We start from the raw sequence: 10,109 nt of genomic DNA on the forward strand, positions 1-10,109 counted from the left end.
CACGATGGGCCGAACGGCCTCCTGTTGTGCTGTATGGTTCATACCAGATTCTCGGATCAACTGCTTTTCAAAGCAACAAACCCGGGGAACATATGAGAGTGTTGTTTCCCAGTGCTGAGCCATGAATTACCGTCTAAATTCGGTGATTAATATCACAATCTTTAATCCTTCAGTGTGCATGCTGTCGTGCATCATGGGCAAAAATAAATCAAAGCTGTGCCCACAACAGACTTCACCGTATAAATTAAAAAACAGAATGGATAAATGGCCTGCAACTCGTCCCAAGTTTAAGGTAGTAAATCACTCAAATTTCACTGCTGATTTAATGCAATCACAAACGCTTTCCATTGTGATGTAAATCGTCTTTTTTTTTTTAAATAGAGAGCGGCCTTGCTGAAGACCAAAACCCATGGTGTGAGACACCATCAAGATTCAGAAGAGCAACAGAATCATAGAAAGTTACAGCACGGAAGGAGGCCATTCGGCCCGTCGTGTCCGCGCCGGCCAACAAAGAGTGATCCAGCCTAATCCCACTTCCCAGCTCTTGGTCCGTAGCCCTGCAGGTTACAGCATCCCAAGTGCACAGCCAAGTACTTTTTAAATGTGGTTAGGGTTCCTGCCTCTACCACCCTTTCAGGCAGTGAGTTCCAGACCCCCACAACCCTCTGGGTGAAGAGATTTCCCCTCAAATCCCCTCTAAACCTTCCACCAATTACTTTAAATCTGTACCCCCTGGTTTTTGACCCCTCTGCTAAGAGAAATAGGTCCTTTCTATCCACTTTATCTGTGCCCCCCGACAAGTTAATCCAAGCAGTGGTTAGGTGTTGTCAAGTTTGGATTTTAAAACCTAAAGATTGCTCGAGGAAGGGAAGAGTGAGGGAGTTAAGGAATCCTACAGCTTGCCGTCCTTTGGATGAGACGTTAAACCGAGGCCCCGTCTGCCCTCTCAGGTGGACGTAAAAGATCCCACGGCACTATTGCGAAGAAGAGCAGGGGAGTTCTCCCCGGTGTCCTGGGGCCAATATTTATCCCTCAGACATCATCACTAAAAACCAGATTATCTGGTCATTATCACATTGCTGTTTGTGGGAGCTTGCGGTGCGCAAACTGTCTGACCAATTCCTACAACAGTGACTACACTTCAGAAGTGCTGTAAAGCGCTTCGAGATGTCGTGAGCTCGTGCAAGGGCGCTATATAAATGCAAGTCTTTCTGTTTCGAAGTGCAGGGAAGGAATGAGTTAAAAAGTAGCAAAGAGTGCAATGAATCTTGATTTCAACCGTGAAAATGCCAGGAGAAGCAAGAGTCTGTCGGACCGTCTTGTACTTAATCCCAGGCATTGGGTCGGGCAGGCAAGCGCGCACCACGCGATAACCTGCAGCCTGCAACACTTACCCTCAATTGGTACGACAGACGGCTCCTTAATCGAAGGCGATATGGCCCGTTTCTCAGCGACCGCAGCCTCTGCCAGGCGCCCGAGCGCGCTCAGCGGCGGAGTGGAAGAGATCTTCGGGCGCTTCGAGAGGCCGGAGGTCGCGGCCAAGGTCGACGATCCCTCTCGCTTCCGATCGGACTGCAGTCCCGCCTGTGCTGGCTTCAGCAGTGCTGCCGGCGCCTTGGCATCAGAGGCCTGGCTCTTCGAACCCAGCGCGATGAAATCCCCAGGGGGTGGGTGGCCTGAAGGGAAGAAAAAAAATCAAACAACGCAGAGGACGGAGAGAGTTCGATGGAGCTACGGAAAAAGATGGCAGAATGACCCTCCCGTCTATAAAACTTAAAAGAAAATGAAACAGGACCAGGAAACTTCACCTCTTCAAATTTAGAATTAGGCCAATGAACCAGGAATGATCATGGAGAGCGCATACATGGACAGCGGCTAAAGCAGATAAAAGAGGCTTTCGCTAAAGGACTGGATGATGTGGTTACATCGGATCTACGGCACAGAAACAGGCCATTCGGCCCAACCAGTCCATGCCGGCCTTTATGCTCCACTCGAGCCTCCTCCCGCCTTTCCTCATCTAACTCTATCAGTGTAACCCTCTATTCCCTTCTCCCTCATATGCTTGTCCAGCCTCCCCTTAAATGCATCTATACTATTCGCCTCAACCACTCCCTGTGGCAGCGACTTCCACATTCTCACCACTCTCTGGGTAAAGAAGTTTCTTCTCAATTCCCTATTGGATTTCTTGGTGACTATCTTATATTGATGGCCTCTAGTTATGCTCTTCCCCAAAAGTGGAAACATTCTCTCTGTATCCACTCTATCAAAATTTTTCACAATTTTAAAGACCTCTATTAGGTCACCCCTCAGCCTTTTTTCCAAGAGTAAAGAGACCCAGCCTGTTCATCCTTTCCTGATATGTATACCCTCGCATTTCTGGTATCATCCTTGTAAATCTTCTCTGCAGCCTCTCCAGTGCCTCTATATCCTTTTTATAATATGGCAACCAGAATTGTACGCAGTACTCGAGGTATCCCGTCACACTGTCCTACCATCCAGCCTGGACCGACGGTTGGAATGTCTCACCTCTCTGCAAAACTGAGATTGATCGATTTTTTGGTAGGCAGGGATATTAAGGGTTACGGAACCAAAGCGGGTAGATGGAATTAAGATCAGCCATGATCGAATTGAACAGCGGAACAGGCTCGAAGGGCTGAGTTGCCTACTCCTGTTCCTACCCTTGCAGTCAGAATCGGGGGAATTTATAATGGGGAACAAAGAAATGGCAGACCAACTAAATACATATTTTGGTTCTGTCATCACAAAGGAGGACACAAATAACCTCCCAGAGATGCCGGGGAACATAGGGTCTGATGAAAGGGTGGAACTGAAAGAAATCAGTATTTGTAGGGAAATGGTGTTAGGAAAATTGATGGGACTGAAGGCCAATAAATCCCCAGGGCCTGATAATCTACATCCCAGGGTACTTAAGGAAGTGGCCCTAGAAATAGTAGATGCATTGCTGGTCATCTTCCAGAACTCAATAGACTCTGGAACGGTACCCATGGATTGGCGGGTAGCTAATGTTACCCCACTATTCAAAAAAGGTGGTAGAGAAAAGGCGGGGAATTATAGACCGGTAAGCTTGACATCGGTAGTGGGGAAAATGCTAGAGTCCATTATAAAAGATGTAATAGCAGAGCACTTGGAAAGCAGTGACTGGATCGGACAAAGTCAACATGGATTTACAAAAGGTAAATCATGCTTGACTAATCTACTGGAATTTTTTGAGGATGTAACTGGTAAAATAGATAAGGGAGAACCAGTGGATGTGGTGTATTTGGACTTTCAGAAGGCTTTCGATAAGGTCCCGCATAAGAGATTAGCGTGCAAAATTAAGGCACATGGGATTGGGGGCAAGGTATTGACTTGGATAGAGAACTGGTTGGCGGACAGAAAGCAAAGAGTTGGAATAAACGGGTTGTTTTCCGAGTGGCAGGCAGTGACTAGTGGGGTACCGCAAGGATCGGTCCTAGGACCCCAGCTGTTCACAATATATATTAATGATCTGGACAAGGGAATTGGATGTAATATCTCCAAATTTGCAGACGACACAAAGCTGAGGGGGAGGGTATGCTGTGAGGAGGATGTCGTGAAACTCCAGCACGATTTGGACAGGTTGGGTGATTGGGCAGAAACATGGCAAATGCACTATAATGTGGATAAATGTGAGGCTATCCACTTTGGTGGCAAAAACAGGAAGGCAGATTATTATTTGAATGGTAATAGATTGGGAGAAGGGGAAGTGCAGAGAGACCTGGGTGTTCTTGTACACCAGTTGCTGAAGGTAAGCATGCAGGTGCAGCAGGCGGTTAAGAAGGCAAATGGTATGTTGGCCTTCGTAACAAGAGGGTTCGAGTACAAGAACAAGGATGTCTTGCTGCAGTTGTACAGGGCCTTGGGTGAGACCACACCTTGAGTATTGTGTGCAGTTTTGGTCGCCTTACCTGAGGAAGGACGTTCTTGCCATGGAAGGAGTGCAGCGAAGATTCACCAGGCTGATACCTGGGATGGCAGGAATGACGTATGAGGAGATTGTGTCGATTGGGCTTATACTCACTGGAGTTTAGAAGATTGAGAGGGGATCTCATCGAAACCTATAAAATTCTGTCAGGCCTGGACAGACTAGATGCAGGAAGGATGTTTCTGATGGCCGGGGAGTCCAGAACCAGGGGTCATAGTCTAAGGATAAGGGGTAAGTCATTTAGGACTGAAATGAGGAGGAATTTCTTCACACAGAGAGTGGTGAACCTGTGGAATTCTCTGCCACAGAGGGCGGTGGAGGCCAGTTCATTAAGTATATTCAAGAAAGAGTTGGATATATTTCTTAAGGCTAAAGGGATCAAGGGATATGGGGAGAAGGCAGGGACTGGGTACTGAATTTGGATGATCAGCCATGATCTCACTGAATGGCGGAGCAGGCTCGAAGGGCCGAATGGCCTACTCCTGCTCCTATCTTCTATGTATCTATGTACCTATGTAGAACAGTTCCAAGTGATATGAACTGGGGCAGTCACAGAATCACAGAAACCCCACAGTGCAGATAGAGGCCATTTCGGCCCATCGAGCCTGCACCGACACATATCCCACCCGATCCCCGTAACCCCTACACCAACACATATCCCACCCTATCCCCGTAACCCCACGTATTTAATCCCCCTAACACTAAGGGTCAATTTATCATAGCCAATCAACCTAACCCGCACATCTTTGGACTGTGGGAGGAAACCGGAGCACCCGGAGGAAACCCACGCAAACACGGGGAGAATGTGCAAACTCCACACATCCCCAAATTCCCGTGGTTCTGGGTCCGCAGCGTTAATACTGCCCGAGCTCTCACCATAGTTCACCGCAGTTTGGAAACTGGCACAGTCAGAATCCCAGCTCCAATTTTAAGGAGTCCAATATCGGAAACAACAAGTGAAAACAATGCAATGCTGGTGCATCCACTATTACCTGCTTCCAGGCAGATCTCTTCAGAGCCCAATGTAACTATACCGAGCAATCAAAATTTGGCAAAAAAATAAATCTATATAATTCGTAAAGGAGGCTTCACTCACCACTGGGTTTGGCACTGCTGGGGCGCCGGATTGCCACAGCTTTCGGGCGGTTCATCCTGGCAAACTACACACTTTGCCTTTCCTTATTGCTGTGAATTGCATGCGATTGTCCCAGCCTGTCAGCAACATACACAAATGTACAAAGATATTAATAACAAAAAAAACTGTAAATGTTGGAAAATCTGAAACAAAACTGTAAAATCTCAGGAGGTCTGTCAACATCTGGAAAAGATGATCAATATTTTGGGGGTGAACCCTTCATCAGAACTGCAGAGCCGCTGCCACAACAGACTGATATTGAGTACGCTTTAACAATTCAATTCTCTCAAACCGATGTGTTTTAACAGATTTGCCCCTTCAAAAAATTTTTTGTTCAATTGTACTTTTAAATAAAAAATCCCCCTTCAACCTGAACACATCGGGCTACAGGTCCGGGCAGTGTCAGCCGTGGATCAGTGGGCAGCACACTCGCCTCTGAGTCAGAAGATTGTAGGTTCAAGCCCCACTTCACAGACTTGAGCACATAAATCCAGGCTAACACTCCCAGTGCAGTGCTGAAGGAGTGCTGCACTGTCAGAGGTGCCGTCTTGCGGATGAGACGTCTGCGCTCTCCGGTGGACGTTAAAAGATCGCACGGCACTATTTCGAAGAAGAGCAGGGGAGATCTCCCTGGGGCCAATACTTGTCCCTCAACCATCATCAGTAAAACAGATGATCCGGTCATTCTCACATTGCTGTTTGTGGCAGCTTGCTGTGCGCCTATTGGTTGCTGCGTTTCCCACATTACAACAGTGACCACACTTCAAACAGTATTTCATTGGCTGTAAAACGCTTTGGGACGTCCTGAAGTGGTGATAGGCGCTATAAGAATGCAAGTCGGTGTCGTTAAGCGAATTAAAGCGCTGAACCCGAAAGGAGGCCCTGGTCTACCTGCGGCTCCTTCTTCCCCCCCCAACCGCGCTCACACACACACCGAGAAACCCACCTCACCCGGAGCCGCTGCGCCGCGGACCGGAAGTTGTGCGGCTCACACAGGCCCCGCCCCCTCCCCGCCGCCTGCCACTCAACAGCGCGCCGGCATCGTGATTGGTCCGTTCCCGGGAGGAGAAGGGGGCGGAGCCTCGCGGCCGTGCGGTGTCATTGTACGCTGAGTTCAGGGAGACTGTGCTTGTGATAGTGAGCAGGGAGTGTGAGCTTTGGGCTGTGATAGTGAGCAGGGAGGGTGAGCTTTGGGCTGTGATAGTGAGCAGGGAGTGTGAGCTTTGGGCTGTGATAGTGAGCAGGGAGTGTGCGCTTTGGGCTGTGATAGTGAGCAGGGGAGAGTGAGCTTTGGGCTGTGATAGTGAGCAGGGAGTGTGAGCTTTGGGCTGTGATCGTGAGCAGGGAGGGTGAGCTTTGGGCTGTGACAGTGAGCAAAGAGTGAGCTTTGGGCTGTGATAGTGAGCAGGGAGGGTGAGCTTTGGGCTGTGATAGTGAGTAAAGAGAGTGAGCTTTGGGCTGTGATAGTGAGCAGGGAGGGTGAGCTTTGGGCTGTGATAGTGAGCAGGGAGAGTGAGCTTGTGATAGTGAGCAGGGAGAGTGAGCTTTAGATAGTGAGCAGGGAGTGAGCTTTGAGCTTTAGATAGTGAGCAGGGAGTGAGCTTTGAGCTTTAGATAGTGAGCAGGGAGGGTGAGCTTTAGATAGTGAGCAGGGAGAGTGAGCTTTGGGCTGTGATAGTGAGTAGGGAGGGTGAACTTTGGGCTGTGATAGTGAGCAGGGAGGGTGAGCTTTGGGCTGTGATAGTGAGCAGGGAGAGTGAGCTTTGGGCTGTGATAGTGAGCAGGGAGTGTGAGCTTTGGGCTGTGATAGTGAGCAGGGAGTGTGCGCTTTGGGCTGTGATAGTGAGCAGGGGAGAGTGAGCTTTGGGCTGTGATAGTGAGCAGGGAGTGTGAGCTTTGGGCTGTGATAGTGAGCAGGGAGTGTGCGCTTTGGGCTGTGATAGTGAGCAGGGGAGAGTGAGTTTTGGGCTGTGATAGTGAGCAGGGAGTGTGAGCTTTGGGCTGTGATAGTGAGCAGGGAGTGTGCGCTTTGGGCTGTGATAGTGAGCAGGGGAGAGTGAGCTTTGGGCTGTGATAGTGAGCAGGGAGTGTGAGCTTTGGGCTGTGATCGTGAGCAGGGAGGGTGAGCTTTGGGCTGTGACAGTGAGCAAAGAGTGAGCTTTGGGCTGTGATAGTGAGCAGGGAGGGTGAGCTTTGGGCTGTGATAGTGAGTAAAGAGAGTGAGCTTTGGGCTGTGATAGTGAGCAGGGAGGGTGAGCTTTGGGCTGTGATAGTGAGCAGGGAGAGTGAGCTTGTGATAGTGAGCAGGGAGAGTGAGCTTTAGATAGTGAGCAGGGAGTGAGCTTTGAGCTTTAGATAGTGAGCAGGGAGTGAGCTTTGAGCTTTAGATAGTGAGCAGGGAGGGTGAGCTTTAGATAGTGAGCAGGGAGAGTGAGCTTTGGGCTGTGATAGTGAGTAGGGAGGGTGAACTTTGGGCTGTGATAGTGAGCAGGGAGGGTGAGCTTTGGGCTGTGATAGTGAGCAGGGAGAGTGAGCTTTGGGCTGTGATAGTGAGCAGGGAGAGTGAGCTTTGGGCTGTGATAGTGAGCAGGGAGGGTGAGCTTTGGGCTGTGATAGTGAGCAGGATATGGGGGCTGCGAGTGTGAGCAAGGGCTGAGTATGAGCAGCGAGTGTAATTATTGGGTTGTGATTGTGAGCAGGAGGCCGGGGCTGAGTGTGAGCAGTGAGTGTCAGTTTTGGGCTCTGGTTGTGAGCAGGATCTGAAAGTTGGGAGAGTAAGCGGTAAATGTGAGCAAGGGCTGAGTGTGAGCAGTGAGTGTAAGCATTGGGCTGTGATTGTGAGCAGGAGGCCGGGGCTGAGTGTGAGCAGTGAGTGTAAGTATTGGGCTGTGATAGTGAGCAGGAGCTGGAGGCTGTGAGCGGAACCGAAGCTGAAAGTGTGGGCTGTTGGCATGATGAGTCGGGACTGAGTGCCAGCAAGGACAGTGGATGGTGTGTGCATACAAAAGCTCTGGGATCTGACAATGAGCGTGTGCATGCTCTGTACTGCCATCGTGTGCTGCATTTGGATCAGACACAGGTACAGTGACCCTGAGAGACGCCACACCTGAACCCCACTCACAGACCTGAAGCTCAGGCTCCGTCGCTGGGTCAGTGTCGCAGATCCTGAGGGTACCGCTCTCTCCCAGATCGAGGGGAGGAATGGGAATGAGCCACAAGAACTGGGCATCATTTTTTTTTCTCACGATGATGTGTTGACATCTTCATCCAAGATTTATACAGTTGTTTTCTTTGTTAATTTTTTTAATCTTGTTTGCTCTCTGAGTGGCTCATTTTGGTGAACTCATTCCTTCGTGTGCATTGGAGCCACACAGACCAGCTGGTTCCAGGTTTGATCCCAGGCTGTGTTGAGTTAGGTGATCGCAGCCTGGGCCAGCAGTGGGGATGCTACAAGCGGCTTAAGTTCCCCCTGCGTTAGGAAAGTGAAAAATCAGCCACTTAATTTCTCACTTAATGACCCCTGTTACAAAATACACCTGGATGCAGACTCCAGTGCAAAAGAAAGACTCGCTTTTCTATAGCGCCTTTCACAACCTCGGGACGTACCAAAGCGCATTTACAGCCAATGAAGTACTGTTTGAAATGCAATCACTGTTGCACTGTAGGTAATGCAGCAGCCAACTTGCGCACAGCAAGCTCCCACAAACAGCAATATGATAATGACCAGATAGTGATGTTGGTTGAGGGATAAATATTGGGCCAGGACACTGGGGGAGAACTCTGCTTTTCGAAATAGTACCATGCTCATGTCCACCTGAGAGGGCAGACAGGGCCTCGGTTTAACTTCTCATCTGAAAGACGGCACCTTCGACAGTGCAGCGCTCCCTCAGTACTGCACTGGGAGTGTCAGCCTAGATTATGGGCTCAAGTCTCTTGTCAGTGGGCCTTGAACCCATGACCTTCTGACTCAGAGGCGAGAATGCTACCCACTGAGACACGGCTGACCGCGATGCCTTCTGTGGCCGAACAGCCTTGACACGCACCGCCTCAACTTGGGTGAGTTACCAGAATTGCTGATGGCCACCGTGGCATTGCAGCCCAGCATCACCCGGGATTTCAGGGGGAGAATTGGACAGTTTAAAAAAAATAATAAATAGCTAAACAGTCGCAAAGGAAGATGTCTCTTTAAATCTCTTGTGTGCTTTTAAATTGGAGGGGTTGATTCGAGGAAGTGACTCGATCCTATTTTGGTCTTGGGATTTTTATTTCTGCTGACTGGTTTCGCTGTTTGTCTTCGTAGCGACATCCTCTTAGCAACAGAAACAAAGTAAAACGGGAATTGATCGTATTCAGCCAACAGACACTACTCTTTCATCCAATGACCAACAGTGAAAGGTTTTATAAATACATCAACCTGCTCAGGAACAGCCAGTGTCGAGTGTTGCTCTTGCCAACTGAGTGCAGCCACTGTCTTTGGCAGAGAGATCGTCAGCAGCCTCTCGATCCACAAAGATCAGGGTGGGACAGGGCACTGGAGATTAAATTAAACCAGTAATTGGAAGAAATCTTATTGTAACGGACGCAGGGGAGGTGTCGAGCAGGTAGAGAGACGGGGGGTGGGGTGGGGTGGGGGGAGGATATGAGAGTGTTGTTGAAGTGGGTGCCGTGTATACCGAAATAAGATTTTACCTGAAAGATTTGTCTGAGATTTAGGTCACACTTAAGTTGCGTATCTCAGATCCAGGGAATATCCGGAGAATTGGACTGCACAAAATATGCCAGAATTTAGTAAAGAACTGTAAAGTATTTCTATAGCGTCTTTCACGAGCTTGAGCCGCCCCAAAGCAGGTCACGGCCGATGAAGTACTTTCTGAAGTGTAGTCACTGTTGTAATGCAGTAGCAGTGTGTGTGGTGAGGAGAGTCGGTTTGTGAGGGGCTGGATTTCTCAGGAAACAAGTTCCTAATGGTGAAGTATTTCCGTTTCAGTGCCTGCCTCACCCAGTCCCGTT

At 49.2% G+C, this 10,109-nt stretch overlaps 2 protein-coding genes across 5 annotated transcripts in view; one reads left to right on the forward strand and one right to left on the reverse strand.

The window, feature by feature from the left end:
- Positions 1 to 6,101, reverse strand: part of ints1 (integrator complex subunit 1) — a 99,661-nt gene extending 93,560 nt beyond the window's left edge. For 2 of the 4 annotated variants that reach the window (XM_086000232.1, XM_086000235.1), the window contains exons 1-3: positions 5,791 to 6,025; positions 5,061 to 5,176; positions 1,395 to 1,676 (exon numbers count right to left, since the gene is read on the reverse strand). In XM_086000232.1, the coding sequence (XP_085856358.1) occupies positions 1,395 to 1,676; positions 5,061 to 5,115 (337 nt within the window). In that variant the 5' untranslated portion in view covers positions 5,116 to 5,176; positions 5,791 to 6,025. Of the gene's footprint in view, positions 1 to 1,394; positions 1,677 to 5,060; positions 5,177 to 5,790 lie in introns of all 4 variants that reach the window. The other 2 variants (XM_086000234.1, XM_086000233.1) reach the window with 2 other exon arrangements.
- Positions 1 to 10,109, forward strand: part of micall2a (mical-like 2a) — a 251,359-nt gene that overhangs the window by 128,917 nt on the left and 112,333 nt on the right. The gene's annotated exons all lie outside the window — the stretch shown is intronic.

This window comes from Somniosus microcephalus, chromosome 11 (genome assembly GCF_052327205.1).
Source record: "Somniosus microcephalus isolate GS21.2 chromosome 11, FLI_Smic_1.0, whole genome shotgun sequence".
Taxonomy (NCBI): Eukaryota; Metazoa; Chordata; class Chondrichthyes; order Squaliformes; family Somniosidae; genus Somniosus; species Somniosus microcephalus.